The 17,384-nt window shown below is 37.2% G+C and overlaps 2 protein-coding genes across 2 annotated transcripts in view; one reads left to right on the top strand and one right to left on the bottom strand.

Annotated features, from left to right (window-relative positions):
• Calypso (ubiquitin carboxyl-terminal hydrolase calypso) overlaps window positions 1-17,384 on the bottom strand; it is a 240,391-nt gene that overhangs the window by 65,723 nt on the left and 157,284 nt on the right. The gene's annotated exons all lie outside the window — the stretch shown is intronic.
• LOC138931807 (one cut domain family member 2) overlaps window positions 1-17,384 on the top strand; it is a 71,765-nt gene that overhangs the window by 53,294 nt on the left and 1,087 nt on the right. The window contains exons 3-4 of the mRNA XM_070292941.1: window positions 10,280-10,303; window positions 11,282-11,397. Coding sequence (XP_070149042.1) covers window positions 10,280-10,303; window positions 11,282-11,397 — 140 coding nt within the window. The remainder of the gene's footprint in view (window positions 1-10,279; window positions 10,304-11,281; window positions 11,398-17,384) is intronic.

The following is a 17,384-nucleotide window of genomic DNA, read 5'->3' as shown; positions in this document are numbered from 1 at the left end:
ATAATAATCGTGTTGATTTGCCGATAAGTAGCGCGCTGGTTTCCTGTTTCATTTACAATGAGATTAATCGTATCCGTTTATTTCGGCCAGCGCTTTCTGACAACGGCCCGAATTAATAAACTAATAAAATGCGACTCTAATAACACGACACGATGACTGATTATATTTCTTATTATTTTTTTTGTTGTTGTTTCAATGCGGACCGACAGGCAAAATTTGACAGGTTATTCGAGTTTTGAGATCACGATCGGCATAAAAAGAAAACAATAATTTATATATCAATCACGTAATATCGAATGTTTAAGAAATAATGAAAATACAAATTATTAGTTTTTTATGATATATTTAAGAATCATGACGCGACGATGATCTAGGATTCTTTTTCCTTTTAATAAAAAAAAATTAACTCACATAGAATGAAATGCAGGATAATCTCTCCGTGATGAATGACGATGAATGAGATTTGCTATCACGATTTAGACGTGCACGAATTGACGTTTTTTTATCCCCGACAGTCACGATCATATTCTAGGAAGGTTACGATCGATCTCGTCATCCATATGTTCATTCGATCAGAAGTAAGCACGAAGCCACGCTATGGAATATGCATACACGTACACAAATGCACGCACATATACACGATACACATTTACATAAAAAAAGATAGGCCTACAAGATTCTAACTTTCAAAATAAATTCTCTTCACATATTTGCCGCTATTTAATTATACAAAAATCAATCGCGCGCACACAGCAAAAATTATTCAAAATTCAAAAATTATTCGAAAAGATTTGGCTAAAATTAAAAGCGAATTTTCTTCGACAAAATTTCGAATCCATAAACTGCGCGCGCGCGCGCGCGCGCTTACACACGCACACACACACAGAGAGAGAGAGAAAGAGAGGAAGAAGATTCTATTTGTACAAAACACTTGCTCCGCAATTGAAATACATCGGCAAAGAGAATCCCCGAAACACCCCTAGGATCACCTTTCACGATTCGATAGATATATATCGATGTCGCTATCGTTACGTGTCATTAAGGACACATATCGACATGTCAAAATATGTAGCGACATTGTTGTTAAAAATTAAAGACAATTGGCCTACTGATTAAATTTAAACATTTCAATGAGGTTTATATGCGAAAAGCGTCAACGTAAGACGAAGAATCGCGAAAGGTGTACGTTTTAAAATTTTATTTGTTTGAAGAAGAGAGAGGGAGAGTGCTTACGGAGTAAAGGAGGAATAAAGAGAGATTGAAAGCAAAAAGAGGGGGGGACGAATACGGTCGGTCAGTCGGTATTTCGGAAGAAAAGATAGAGATGAGAATTTCTCAATAAAACGCCACCGGGCTATCAGTTATATCAGTTATATATATCTCTATCTATATATATATATATATATATATATATATATATATATATATATACTGCATGGCTGAATATACATATTATATTACGTAATTCACAGAATGACTCTAACAAAGGTTCTTCCCCTTCGTTCTGCGTCTTCGAGTCTATTTGCCTCGAAGCATCGAAAAAAATTCAAAACACATTGGTCGATTCATTCGAAAAAGAAAAAAGGAAAAAAAAAGAGCATAAATGTATTTTATATAAAAAAAGCAGGGTTATAGAGTCGGGTAAATTCATAAAACACGAGAGGGGCGCGTGAGTCGCGCGCCACCAGGGTGTCCCTGAATAAAAATAACTCCATCACGAGCCGCTATGACTCTGCAACACACACGAATGAACCCGAGGTGTCCGAGAGACAATTTATTTAACGAGTCTGCGAGATATTATTCGAAATACATAAACACGTATACAACAATCCCGCGATATTTCCAACTGTCAATTTGCTTTGCTTTTCTTTTAACAAATTTCAAGTATCTCTAAGCTTTCGATTTTAATTTAATCCTACATTAATTTGCGTTAAATTAATAGATTCTTTTGATTTTTTACACATGAATAATGTATCATATCTTTTTTTTTTTTTTTTTTCCCCATCGTATCAACAACGTACAATATTTGACAAGGTTCTCGAAGGACACCCTCGTGGGCCGCCCGATTCCTCTCGTGCGAATCCGACGACGGCGGTTCGAAAGTTTGTTTGTTACGTGCAACGGCATGGAAACGAGGACGGGAAACGCGAGCGCGCAGTGACGACACGCTTTATACACGTGGAGAGCGCCGGCGCCCTCGTTTCCGGTGCCCTTCTCTGTCTCTCGCGTCTTTGTCCCTAGAAACACGACACGAAGACGTATACACGGGGAAAAGTGATCTTTAGACGAACTGCCGGCTACGCCAAACGTCGACGAGCTTCACTGTCTCGGCGGAGTGTCTGATGACCTTAATAGATTCTAGTCCTGGAAATGCAAATATTTTTATATCAAGATGTAAAATATTTTCAAAAGCAGTCGCGATAAAATTTCGCAATTAAATTTTTACAATTCGACGCCGATTCTAACGATAACGATAACAGAAATGGAGACGCGATCTATTTCTTCTAAGAAAATTTCTCGTCCTCGACGTAAGCCAGGATTAGAAAGGGATCGACAGGCTAGCGAAGATTTGTCGGCGCGTGGTGTGAAAATGCGATGTCTTTCGATAGACGCGAGCATCTTGCTGCGTGCAGAACAACCCCTCGTCCGATGATCCCCCACGATTAGTAACTAGCTGTTACTAAGAGTTACCAACCCCACTTAGCTGTTAAATAGATTGACAAATAGCCTATCCGCCAGGTAGTACCTGCTCGCCCCAGTCCCCCTTTTGCTCAACCCTGAGAACCAGCCCCTCCCCACCCCACCCCACCCTCAGTAATATATAGCCGAAACCTTTTAACAAGACAAAGCATGAATGTCGAAAAGAAACTAAACACTTTGAACAAACTCGACGCGTATATCATACAGCAATATATAAAACAAAAACAAAAAAATATTTATATGTGTATTTTGAAATATTTTTAAATTTTTATCATATATATATATATATATGCATTTTTTAAACCGCCTTAAATCAACGTACATGTTTTTAAAGAATAGAGTAGAAATTGTTTATTATTTTATAAGAAACAATTTCTATTTCCTTTAATATGAATTTAAGACGGTTGAGATTAGCTTTTAAGGTCAACCGAAAATGTGCATAATACTTAATTATATTTAGGTGCAATGACATGGTATACCGTTACATGCAAACGCACGTAAGTATTAACAACGTAATTACGTATTCCCGTTTCACGATATACATATATATATATATATATATATATGTGCGGGTTACGTTTGACCAAGTTGTGATATTTGGCGTTTGAATTAATGATCGACTTACGCGTTAATCCGTAATCGGTATGATCGTAAATGCATTCGACAGAATTAATCGCGAACGAACGTTCGATACACATGATAGAACGACTTGATGGAATAATATAATTTTAATCTTATCACAATATACATACTTGAATGCTATATCATATACGCGTCAAGTCCCTCATCAACTACATATACCGAGAACTACTACATTAAACACACAACGTTTATGCGAGTGTCGCGACATTTGCCGGTATCAATATTATAAAGAAATAAAAATAAAATCAATCACGCAGTCATCGAATCGCTCGTCTCTAATTTATCGCGATTTCTCTTAGGCAATGTATTTGTGTGCGCGTGTGAATATGTGTGCGTGGTTATTTAGTTTCACATCGAACCTGCGTAATAATCGTAAAACTGTCCGTTCCATTCTTCCAATGAAATAGCTATATCGAGTAAAAAATTATCAAAAATTTCCTACCGAAAGAAAAAAAATATCGTCATCGCGGATTCAAATAACATTTCAATTTCGCGATAATCGCCAGAAATGAAATGTTTTCTCTAAAATTGTCAATTCAATTCCTTCGAGAAACAACAGAAGGAACTTGGAGAGTAACACGAGACAGAGGGAGAATAATGGAAGGGAGAGAGGAAAGGAAGAACAAGGACATGAAATGGTACACTACGAATATCGGCGGTGGGCCCGCGGGGCGATAAGCAATAAAATCGAATAGCCGCTATAAATCTCGACGAAGCGAGAAAATTCGAAAGAAGTCAGCTTCGGCCGCGAACTTTGCGTAGAACGCGAGTCTATCGAGCAGAATGACGCGTGACATCACGCGGATACTTTGTCAGATTTTCTGAAAAGTGTGACTCTTATATCTTTGCGCGAGAGGGCAAAGAAAATTTTATTGCTTAGAAAATTAAATAGTCACTTTGTCAAATTATTAATGAAAAATCCGAGATCAATTTTAAATTTTCGAAAAAGATACGGCAGCCAAACGCATGTAAAAGTGCATTTAAGAAATACATTGCATAAATTATATAAAAATGGACCATTTAAAAATAGATTGCTGAATAATTTTTTTAATATTTCTAATAAAAAAGTATATTGCAAAATTTCGGTGTCTTTTATGATATCTAAAATATATATATATATATATATTAATTTTTATTTTCTTCTTTCACAAATTATAATAATTCAAATCTTAATCTCTTGATTTATCTTGATGCCGAATCGGTCAATATTTCTTTCTTTTTTTTAGTTTTATGTCCCTTTTCCAAGACATTTTGCGTATAATCGAGAAACGGCCAACAGCAAAAGTGAGGGTGGTGGGCGCGCGCGCGTGTATGTGCGCGTGTGTATTATTTTATTATATATATCAAAGGCTATTGGGGCCACGTGACGCCAACAGACGACGGGGTATCTCGCTCGGGAACGGGATCGCAATCATTCTTGAGTTATTCCAAACAGCGGCTCAAATTCTCCGCTCTCGAGTATGTGGGTGAACGTGTCCACCTGACTTCGAGTGACAAACTCGATTTTGATTAGAGAACGAAGCAATCCGCGGCAGGGAGAGAGAGAGAGAGAGAGAGAGAGAGAGAGAGAGAGGAGACGTGGCTGGCCCGACTACATTACCCCTTATATTAGTATATTAGCCTTTAAGAACCGATATGTCTCTCTTCTTGAATCAAGTGATTTTCAAAAATTTCTCTATAGCAAACTTTAATTTTTAATAGTTATTTTAGTAATTAAAAGTAGTTTCAATAACAGTAAAATTATTAATATATATAGAGTAAAAATAATAATTTATAATAATTTAATAATATTTGCAAATAGTATCTTTATAATCTATTAATTTTTGTTTCTATTTTTGTTTCTTTAAATAAAAAATTTACAAAATTTATACAATAAAATATAATTATATAAAAAAATCCTTTTTCTCGTTACACAAAAACAACATTCTCTTTTTTTTCTTGTTACACAAAAACAACGTCCTATCTTTTCTTGTTTGACCTAAATTCGCGATTGGCGTTGCATTCAAAATTATCGAATGCACCGGGAGAGTTTCTTGAGGATGCATTTTCTAACGGGGTGCATTTTGTAACCTTTTGACCCACGTGGAGCTCGCTTGTCATGGCGTTCTGTTCGAGCAAGCACTGTCTCTCTCTCTCTCTCTCTCTCTCTCTCTCTCTCTCTGGCGTAGGCACAAAGCATCGGGAGCATCCCCGCCGCCACTTCCGCTTTTGTTACGTCCGTATGTAACGCGCGCGCACACACACGCACGAAGGCGCGATGCACACACAGAGACAGATGCATCGTCGTCGACTTTGAACCACGTTCGATTAAGCCACATCGGCGCGCGCGCGTGCTCCATCAGATTTTTCACGCGGTCTGATTGGCTGCTGTTGCACGGGGCCGTTCGTCAAAGCGACCGCTTCGTTGACAAACTCACCCCATATATGTCGACCGCCCCCGATCGTGGTACACCCTCGCTTTTATATTGTTTCCTTAATTCCCTAGCTCGAGGCTATTTTCTAATCTCTTATTAACCGACATCGATTTCAATTAAATATACGTTAGAATCTAACACGATCTCTCACGCATCTTTAATTTGACGATTAATATTATAAGGATATACATTATTTTCGTCAAACTTAATGTCGAATAAATTTCATAAAAAAATACATTTTATTGCATGATAAGTAACTCGGTAATTGAACTTTGTAATAGATTATTAAAAAGAGAGATAAATAATTTAGATGAATTTAAATTCTCCATGTGTACGTGTGCTATTTGATTAAATTTTCCATTCCTCTCTTTATGTATCAAAAATAAATATGCAAATTAATCAATTATAATATTTTTATATGAAAAACAATTGTGTGAATAAAAGTTGACGAAAACTTACACTTTATGAATATCTTAGTAAAAGAAGTTTTTGTAAACTTTTACCAACTTTTACTGTTTTATTAATTTTTTAGTATCTCGCAATATCTAATATATAACAAAAAAAAATTATTATATCACACTAATTTCGAATATAAATAAAAATAAAACCAAAAAAGAAAATTAGAAATAATACAAAAAGTAAGATTAGAAATAATACAAATAATATATATATATATATAATATTATAGCAATTTCAATATAAATATAAAAATATTTTCCACGTCATCCGATACATTTTCCAAAGCTGTCAAAGTATCTCCCTTTCCGTCACTGACGGTTTCTCGAAGTGCAAAGTGCAAAAGTAGTCGCTTGAATTATTTTCCGAAGAGTTCGTGTCGCGGCGAATGGCATGTTAATGCTTTATCACGCGGCAATGTAAATCATGGTTTGACACAAGACTTGTTTGGCGCAATTCAAATTTTCAAGAAATATCAAAGAGAGAGAGAGAGAGAGAGAGAGAATTTCTCGACTATTAAAGTTTACGTAAACGGCGATATGTATGCGAGCGCGTTAAACCCGCATGTGAGATAAAGTTACAAGAGGAATTAAAATGCGGAGATATTTCAAACTCTTTTAAATGAGGCTAACGAATATGGATCAAATGTCAAAAATTTCGTGCAATTTTTGATATCTCGACCGATTAGATATGATACGAATTAAAACATTGCGGAATTATCAGTTAAACCGTGCTCGCTAATAAAACCAGAAATTGAATCAATCTAAATTATGTAAAACTTGTGATGAATTATTACATTACTTAAATGCTAATTTAATATATCGTTGGCACGTCTTGTCGTTTAATTTTCTATAGATTTAAGAATGGCACAGTCGCGATGGAGATTAATTTATTTATTCCCATATCGCATCTCTCTTGTGATCGGTTCTCAATAATATGCAATAATTTGACAGAATCGACAACAATCGCGTTTCCTCTCTCTTTAACAAATGCTAATTTTGTTGCCAATTTCCAATCACATTCACAACTCCGTTAATACTCAATGTCTACCAAATATGTAATCTTTGATTAAAACTAAATTTGAAATTACGCGCAATTCGACAACTGATCGAATCAAATAATTCGAACGCGTTTATCGGCCACACATTTGGATGAATATGTCACTAGTTCGCTGGCAAATTTAATCGTCTTATTCTTAGATACAAATTTATATATGTACATATTTTAAAAATAGATGTGCATATCTAAATGAAAATATTATAAAAATATATACAGTATCTTTTTGCTTCAATTTTCAATATTTTAATTTAATATAATACACGATACGATAAAAAAATTAATCCCATCCTTAACTGTTAAATATGAATAAAAATAAATCCAAGAAATATTTTAAATGATTCGAGTCATATTAGAGAAATAATTCCATACATAAACGAATATTGAAACAAAAATTTGTCAAAATAAAGAATGGAAGAATTTATTACGTTCGGTTTATAAATTTATCTTAAGACTTAAGCCCAACATAATAATTTACCTCAATATTTCGATGTCTAAAATGTCTGTACACACACTCGACAGAATATGATAAAATTATCGCCTCGATATAATAAATTTGTCACAATCGAAATAAATAAATCGTCTCGATTGTCGGAAAAGGGGCACAAAGTGCCTCATGGCTCTTACAAGTCGATCACCGATGACTCGCGACCTTCTCCCTCTCTCTCTCTCTCTCTCTCTCTCTCTCTCTCTCTCTCTTTGTTTTCCGTTCCCAAAGCTCCGAGCAATAATGAACGCGTCAATTTTCCATCTCGTCCCATCCGCTCGCTCTTACCGCTCTTTCCTCCCCCTCTTCTTTTACCGAAGCTGTCCCTATTTTTTTTTTCGTGCCATTTTTTTTCCAGCCTCTCGCTCCTTTCACTCGTTATCGGCCCCGCTCGCTAATGGCACACGATTGCCTTTCGCGTTTATCCAGCGTTTCCGTCGCGTCCAGCGGTCTGTGGACCGGGCCCGCGACCTTTGCCCTCAGCGATCGTGTATGTCGGCGACACGCGCGAGCCCATCCTGACGTTTCATTTCTCGCGACGCGGATCGACATTCGCCTCCCCCGCCCTCCTCCTTCTCCTCTCCCTGCCATCCCGGTACGCCACGTTGCAAAATTAACCCTTCACGAACGGCAGTAAAGGAAGGGAATTTCGCGTTTCTCTTATTTTCTCCACGACGTTTGCTCTCGATCCGTTTTGTCAGATCGTGTTCGAGGGTACTCGACTACTACTCTCCCTTTCCACTCTAGAGCGAGGTTTCGTGTTCTTTGTGCGAGAAATACTAAAGGAAATAATTTTATTTATTTAAATAGAAAGATGGAAGGAGCGAGACACGCGTGTGTCTCAAAAGGGTTAAATCCTTGAATCAACTCGAGGGGTTTTAAAGATTCAATAAAAGGACGAATGAGCGACAATGTATCTTAAATATATTACATTTCTCTAGCTCGATATTCCGTCGCCATCGCGGGAAAAGTGGACGCGAGATAGTGAGCGGGACCGTCACAATCCCTCCTTTTTTTTTTAAATTTACATAATTGAAGAAATGGAGGAGGAGGAGGGGGTGGAGGAGAGAGCGACGCGAAAAGTCGCGATTCATTTCCAATTTCGAGCTAATTTTACGGTCAAATTGAAAACGACGCAGTGTCGTTATTATTATAACCGAAAGAGCGCCCCTTATCGATCGGCAAGGGCCATTAAACTCGAAACGACAAAATATAGTTATTTCATAGATGAATGGAGGGCTATTGCGTTCGAAATAGCTATTAACAATTTGGTGCGGCCTGGTGATCAATTATTATAGTATATTCATTTCTGTATATATGTGTGTATGTGTGTATGTATGCGCGAGCGCATATGTGTACGTGGACGCTGCAATTTAGGTCCGCGAGCACTTTATTTTTTATTTCCAACGTCGCGTTTAATGCCGAGTCAACTGAGAAGTTTCTCTTCTCGGTATCGGTTACTTGCAAATTAATAGAAAAGCCGTCAGCGCTTCCTTAATTTGATTATAACACACGCCGCGCGCTCGAGCGGTGAGAAGCATGAATAAAGTTGGTCATCGCCGATGCCGGGAAATCTATATTTGTCGCGCGTCGTTGAGGATCGCGATCGCGGTTGAATAACCCAGATCCACCTTAATTTCGCCGGCTATATAATAATAATGGACCGCGCGACGGACGGGGAGAAAACGCGCGCGGGGATCGTCGAGATTTTTCTCTCGCGCACGTATAGAGAATTATCATCCTTCTCTTTTGGATCGCCCCCGTCATCGTCGAGGGATGAAAATTTGATTCGCGAGCGACTAATCAAGTCGCTTATACACCGCCACACACACACACATACACCGACACATCTCATTCAGATCGCAAATAAAACATCATCGAGAGAAAGATATATATATATACATACATGTACATACCGTATTGTTATATCACAGGCAACAATGAAACAACATTATTATTCTATTCCCATGCAGAAAGACAAAACACAAGAGATTTGCTCACTCGAAAGGACCCTCGTCTCCCTGAATTTCGTCAAATTCCGGAAGGCGCGGATCCTTTAAGGATCCCACGGATCCTCGTATCCGAGACTCGGAGGTTCTCGCCAGCCTCGGAGTCCCGGGATCAACGAGATCCATCGCATCCCCCCCCCCTACCCCTTATCGCCCCATGCGAAAGAGAGAATGCGCATATGTGACACTTGCATCCGACCCCTTGCCCTTTTTGTATAACCCCTTAGTGATATGTATGATTTTTACCAAACCAGCCAGTAGCTAAGAATTTAAGTTTGGAATTCGTGTGATGCTACTCAGTTCATTTCTATCTTAATGACTTGTGTACATGCTACATTACGTAAACCTATATATTCCTTTAATGTGTATCTGTCTTGAGCGCGGAAACGCGAAGTGAGAGAAGAGGTGGCAACGACCTGCCCACAAAAAAAAAAAAAAAAAAAGAAAAAAAAAGGTCGTGCGACATCCAGCCGTGTTCCCATTGACTAACATCGGTCTTTTTTTTCTGCTTTCAGCTGCACAGATTCCACAACGCGGAAGTAAGTACGATTAAATTACGTTTGAAAAAAAAGAGAGAAAAAAATCGCAACACTGCTTCTCATCCTCATCCTGCATCCCCTTTCGCCCACCTCCGTAATCGCGATTATCGTCGATCGGACCGTTTTAGGGGTATATAAGCGAGGATGCAAAAGTATTGAGAACGTCAATACGGCATGCCTTTTTATTTTGTGAATGAACATTAAAAAGCGCGAATTTAAGTACCTGATTAAGTACTCGATCGGCGTAATATCGATAATAGCGCGCACTTTGGTTTTTATAATTGTAATTACTTTCCATTAAACCTGATCCTTAAATTTTAACGAGTAAAAGAATAGCAAAAGCAATTAATTTCTTATTATTACAAAACATTATTATCATTTTTTTTTAAATATTTTAGTATCTCTTTAATTCTAAGATTATTGCTCAAGATTTTCGACAATTTCGAATATTTAATGCTGGACTCTTAATATTAGTCTTTGAAGCTAAGCTTCCCGAATCTGAGAATTAAATATTTAATTGATAAAAAACTACTTTGTTTCCTTAGATTGTTAGATTTATGAATCCTGAATTTTTTCAAAGTTTAGATTTTCTGGATTGTTGGATACTTTGATTTTAGAATCCGAGCATCTAAAATCCATCAATTCTCTCATCTAATCTCTGTAATCTGCATTTAATTGGAAAGACTACTTTGCCACGTGGAAATATCATTAGGAAGCGACCGAAGCTAGATGCTATTATCAATTCCAGCGCATAATTATCTCTCATCTTCTCTACGGAGACTCGGGAACTTTTAATACGGTCGATTTTAAATATCACCACACGAGAATAAATAAGCATTTCGTATTCGCACATTTCTCGAAGCGCGCGTATAAGATCGAACGTGTGTATATAAATAAATATATATATATATATATATATATATATATATACACATATATATATCATTCACGGATCCTCATGGATTCCTCTAATTCCAGCATGCAAGAGGAAAGACGAGATGGCGAACCAGGCAGAACACCAACAGCCCGCCCCCAAGAAACCACGACTGGTTTTCACAGACCTTCAGCGCCGTACTCTACAGGCTATTTTTAAAGTGAGTACCCACACAAACACACACACACACACACACAATACGTAACTTCTTACCCTCTTGTGATCGATAGTAATTGCCCTCTTTCCCTCTCGATGTACACAGGCAAATGAATATTGAGAGAAGCCGCTACCGCTGCTTGTTAGCAGCGGCTAACTTTCGCGGTCGAAAGTGCATATTGCACACACACATACTACTTCAAACTTGCGCTCATCGCATTTGAATCGTGAGGAGACACTTGTCTACCAATCGACAAGCGTTTTCTTAAAAGACAGATTCTAACGCTCTGAATAAATCTTGTACGGAAAATGTATACATAAATGATGTATAATTATACATCATTTTTAGATATCCTATTTTTCCAGTTTAAAAAAAAAAAAAAAAATTACTTATGGATAAATCTAATATAAGATGCTATTTGGATTTTCTAACATTAAATTCTAAAAGTTCCTAGAATAATAAAACGGCACTTTTGAAAATGTTGACAAATCGAAATGCAAAATGCATTAAAAGATGTAAAATTTTTACCTAAGATATTTTTGCCATTTATTGGGAAAAAACCAATCTTAAATATATTAAAAATTTGAGAGATCGAATATATATAAAAATATATGTTTCTTAAATTTTAATGCCTAACAACACATTTCAGAGAGAAACAAAATTCCATGATACGCTTAAAGACAGTATCAGATGGAACCTGATTAGGATAATACCTATTAGGATAATATTACATTTGTCATACGACAAATTTTTCAAGTGCATTGATTAGCTAATTTCTAGAGACTCAAGAAATTTTCTATTTTGCAGCCGATCAGTATGTTTAAAAAGTTTATCGTACGACATATACAATATCAATCTTAGCCGTGAAGATAAGTAGAAAAATAAATTACTAGAGCAACGCGCCTGCGCGCGCGCGGCTCTAGTATGTACAGCCCCTATTATTTTTAATTTAAAAAAAAAGTCAACGGGGAGAGGGTTTTCTCGGAGAATGCCTCTCGCGGGAGGTCGTGTTTTCACGTGAAGAAAAACATGTTCCCTCCGCGGTGCCCTATAGATACCTGAAATTCAGTTGCGCGAGTCAACCGACACCGCGAACTCCGCGCGACTATCGATCGGTCTTGAATAATTTCGCGGCCGGTTCTTTACTTATGCGCTTCGTATTCCAGTCCGCTGATTGTAACGCCGTTGTTCGTCGCCGCATTTCAAGAATGTCCATTGATATTATCTGTTTCCTCTCATTAACGTTCGTGTAAAAAATTAGCGCTGCCGAGAACGCGCGTTCTTTTCTTACCTTTTGTTTTAGGATGTTGTCGTAATCATGTTACTCGATAACGACGTTGACATGAATAAAATAATATGGACAAACATGAACATTTTTAGAATGTGACGGCATCGTAAAAGCAGTATTCGTTAAATAGAATATAGAATGTACAATGTCGCCAAGAAAGTCAAGGGAATTCCAACGTGTAAAGTGCAACAATAGATGCAAAAGAACTGGATCTTATGTATGAAAAGTCTCTTTCTTTCTCTCTTCCGTGCTTTATATATTCATTTATATTATAGTATTATATAATTTCTATTTCATATTTAGGAAAAAAAAAAATATATATATATATATATATTGTTTTAGCATTACATAAAAAGATAAAATTTTTCCAACGAGTGTTCAGAGTGTTTTGCTTACACGACAGTTACGATACAGGATTATTATTATTATTATTTTTTTTTTTTTCTACATACATGTGTCGATGTATCGAAATGTTCTTAAATTACCTTACTTAAAGGGCCATTGAGGTATATCTTAATAGATGTATCGTTTGGCCGACGATATTGAGATATCGAAGGATATAACGTGATGATATTTTCAATCCGCCAAATGCGAGCGAACGATCGAATCCGATATGTAATCGGGCTACATCGATTACATCCACGGCTATTACAACTATGATTACAATCGGCGCGGACGCATCGCGAAACAATGAAATGTGATAACTCGTTTCCGATGGCGATAAATTATCGTATAAATAGCCCGGCACGCGCGCGCTTTTGCGAAATTGCCTTTTCTGCGAAATCAACTTTTCTGCTTTGTCGCAAAACCGATTGCCTTTAGATCGAATAGAATTTTTTTTTTTTTCGCGATTCGAGGGGAGGGGTAAGAGGAGGGGAGGGGATGGATGCGATGTACGGGGTATGTACTCTTAATGATCAATTTTTTCGGCACGCGCGTGCGTTTGTCGTTCATATCAAATGTGATAAATCCCGACGAATCGTTCGATCGGTCGGATTATTGATGCGATATTTCATTCGGACGGGTAATTCAGAGAATACGATTTGCAGAATATCGTGCGAGAATACTCGCGCGGTGCCCACATTTATTCCCGCGTTCTATTTCGTGAACATTTCGGTTGAAGTCAATTAGCGCGCGAGCAAAAGAATGGCTTGATCAGATTAATTCAATCAGAAGCAGCGATGCTTGGATCAGTCTCATTAAGGAGTCGCGGATAAATGGCACACTCTAAAACTTGCCATTAAATGCGAAATTCTCGATTGAAATAAGCGAGTAAATTCATTAAATCGAATATACGATAATTTGTTAATATCGTAAATTAAATTTAATTAACAATTAGTCATCCAGCTCGTGTGTGCTTATAAATCTAGAAATATAGCCTTTTTAAATAAAGATCTGTAATATTTAAGAATTTAAAAATATTTTCTAAACCGAATAAAGAAATGAATGTATAACCCACCCTTGTCGTTACTTGACAATAATATGGCGTCAAATGCGAATCTCGTATGGTTGAGAACTATTCCAAACAGCTGAGGAAACCATGCACGGCGACGATCACATCAAGCCCGACGACTAAGGAAGGAGGAATCTTCGCGAAGCAAGCGCGACGAGCGACATTAGCTGTAGCCACGTATAGGCGGATATTTCGTCTTTAGAAGGCGAATGATCGGCGCATTTTTTAATCCACGCAATATCGGGGCCCACTTTAACGAGATTCAACGTTTTACTCGCGTTTTATCGCGATTCGCGCGTGATCGCGAAGAGAAATAAAAACAAAGTCTCTGCTCGAGTTCCTGGACGGACGCCAAATAGTTTGCGAATTGACCTTAGCCCACTTTGCTCGTACGTTCCAAATCGTGCGCAATCTTTCCTGCTGATTGTCGAATCATTCCTCGTTTCCGTGCTTGTATTCCAGCAAATTAATCCTCGTGAGAGAGAGAGAGAGAGAGAGAGAGAGAGAGAGAGAGAGTATCTTTAACTTAAAGATTCAAAGGAAAGGTGTTTGAAAAAAAAGAAACAGCATCATTAGATAAGAGGATTTAAAAATACATCTCAACGAGTATAATAAAGTAAAAATAATCATTTTAGTTTAATCGATTATATCTAATATTTTACAGACTAAAATAGAAATATTTTAATTTATAAATATTAAAAAATGTAGAAAGAAAAATCATATAAATAGCGAACAAAAATATTTAAAAATAAAATCGCATAAGACTCATGAAAATTTGGATTTTTTATGTAATGCTGAAACGATATAAATTTTTTTTAAAGATTCCTTGAAATTTGTTAAAAAGTCCCTAAATTTTGCCGCGATTATGTATAATTTATATAAAAATATACTGTTAACATTTTAATAATAAGTTATAACAGATATTCTATATATATATATTAAAATAATATTTTAATCCTCAAAGATATATTGGATAATTACACACAAATAAAATATAGAAAAATAAAAAAGAATTCTTCCGTTAAATAAATTGTATTTCGAATTAATGGCTTGAATTATGCACATCTTATGAAGGCAATTCCCTTTAATAAGCAAAGAAAGTGCATTTAATGCATATATCCGGGGGAAGGGGGAGAATAAAATGTCTCCCCTCGAAAAGAGAGAAATATCCCTTTACGCAACGCGTAGGCGCGCTCGCGCTTCTTCTGCGAGCGATTGCTATTAATTGCTTTAATTGTGGAGATAATTAATACGCGCGCTTTATAATAAAAAAACATTTGAAGGGCGATTTGAGTATAACGGAGGCTGCGCAGATTCCGCAAAGATGAGACTTTTATTTGCGTCCCCAGGACGCAGTAATATAAAGCTCGCAACCTCGATTATTCTCAAAGCGACTCAATCGCGACGCCTTTACGGCGGGCAGGCTCGGCCTTCATCGGAATGAGTATTAATTGCTATGTAATTGCAAAGATATAATTGATATTCTGTTTCATTGGGGAAACGGCACTTTAAAGGAGTGTCCCTTTTGCATTGAAATTTCAACCCGATTTAAAAAAAAAAAAAAAAAAAACGGAAGCTCTTTCCAGCACTCTCTCTCTAAGACACGACAATGAGTCTTATGAGAATTCCAGATAAATTTTTCACGCATTTGCTTAAACAGCGAGATATTTGGCAAGGAAAATTATCTGTGTGTGCGTGGAATTTTTCGTAAGGAAAATTTACTATTCTATAAAAACAGATAAAAATTGCAAAACTGAACGGAATAAAACTTTTACCGATTGATATAAGAAGAAATTTATAATATCAAATGCGTACAGAAAATGGAATCGAAATTTATTTAACCCCATTTCAAATGACATGGAGAAATCGAATAGTTTTTATTACATTTTTCACGAATTATACACTTATAGCGATAGAGAAAAAGCAGTTTTATCGAAATTTAATAATAAAATTTCCACACGTGTATCAGCTAACCGGTACGAATTCCGGTTAGATAACCGCGGGAGAATTAAATAATTCCGAATTCAAGGGCCGAGGCGTGCACGAGCCGTTAAATATCCCCGAAATTAATTAATAATTTAATTCGCGGTGACGCATGGAATCGACGGGGTTTCGATTTTCAGAGGAAAAGGCAACGGGCGGCGGCGGCGGCCGAGAGAGGCGTACTTTAATTAACTCGTGGACGTTAATTTCGCTTAACTTGCGCCGGACACGCGCCGAGGACTTCGTTTAAGGCACATAGAAAGAGAGAGAGAGAGAGAGAGAGAGTGCCGCGTGTTGTCGCCGCTGGCTATTGATACGCGCGTATCCGCGCGGACTTCGCTGCGGCAGCTGCAGTTGCAAAACACGAAGGCGGTGCCCGCTCGTCGTATAGAACGACGCATCAATTGTTGGAAATGCGGGACACTATCGCGACGAGGCATCGTGATTATTCCTTGACAGCCACTGTATGTGATGCTATGCACGAGCGATGTGCGTTTCAGCTTCGCGCGCGAACGTACCTACGCGTGTACACGCGTCACGTCATCGCGCCTAACTGCCTGCTAAAGAGAGAGAGAGAGAGAGAGAGAGAGAGAGCCCTTCGTAACGGCAAGAAAATCACGTCTCTCATCAGTACGATTTTACACGACGTTGCGCGAATTTTGCGAGCAACGCTAAGTATTCTCTTTAAAAATAAAAAAAAAGCTTTTTTTTTTTTTTAATAATCTGTTCGATTTTTTATTCAACCTCCTCATCTATAATGTATTTCATTTAAACTTGGTTACCTAATTCTTCTTTAAAAAATACGAATATTTGATGCTTGAATAAAAAATGAAAAGGAGCCGCGACGCGAATTAATGATTTTTTAAATACTTGTGACAACCCGCACTTTTGATAATTCGTCGTTCGTTCGATATTGGTGGATAATAAACATTTCTTTACATGTGGTAAATGGACTACTACGTTTTCTTCCCACGCGACGTTTCTTACCCAACGTAGCCCGATCAATAACGCGACTCGAGGTAGAGTATATCGATTGCCAGAGTAACAATTATTACTAACCAATACTTTCACATGGCACAGTCGAAATTAGCACACAGGTCTTTGCGAGAGTACATTGTACTCTAAATCTACATCTGAATGTGCGTCTAAATCTCTCTTGATAGAAAGGAAATAGATTTATTCACAATAATAATAGAATATTTTATTATCTTTACTAGAGATATAAAAAGACGTTCTATGACAACTTTAAAGAAAATATTAAACATT

This window comes from Polyergus mexicanus, unplaced genomic scaffold (assembly GCF_030449975.1).
Source record: "Polyergus mexicanus isolate NDT 795.1 unplaced genomic scaffold, iyPolMexi1.0 SCAF_3, whole genome shotgun sequence".
NCBI lineage: Eukaryota > Metazoa > Arthropoda > Insecta > Hymenoptera > Formicidae > Polyergus > Polyergus mexicanus.
This window is presented reverse-complemented; position numbering and strand designations above follow the sequence as displayed.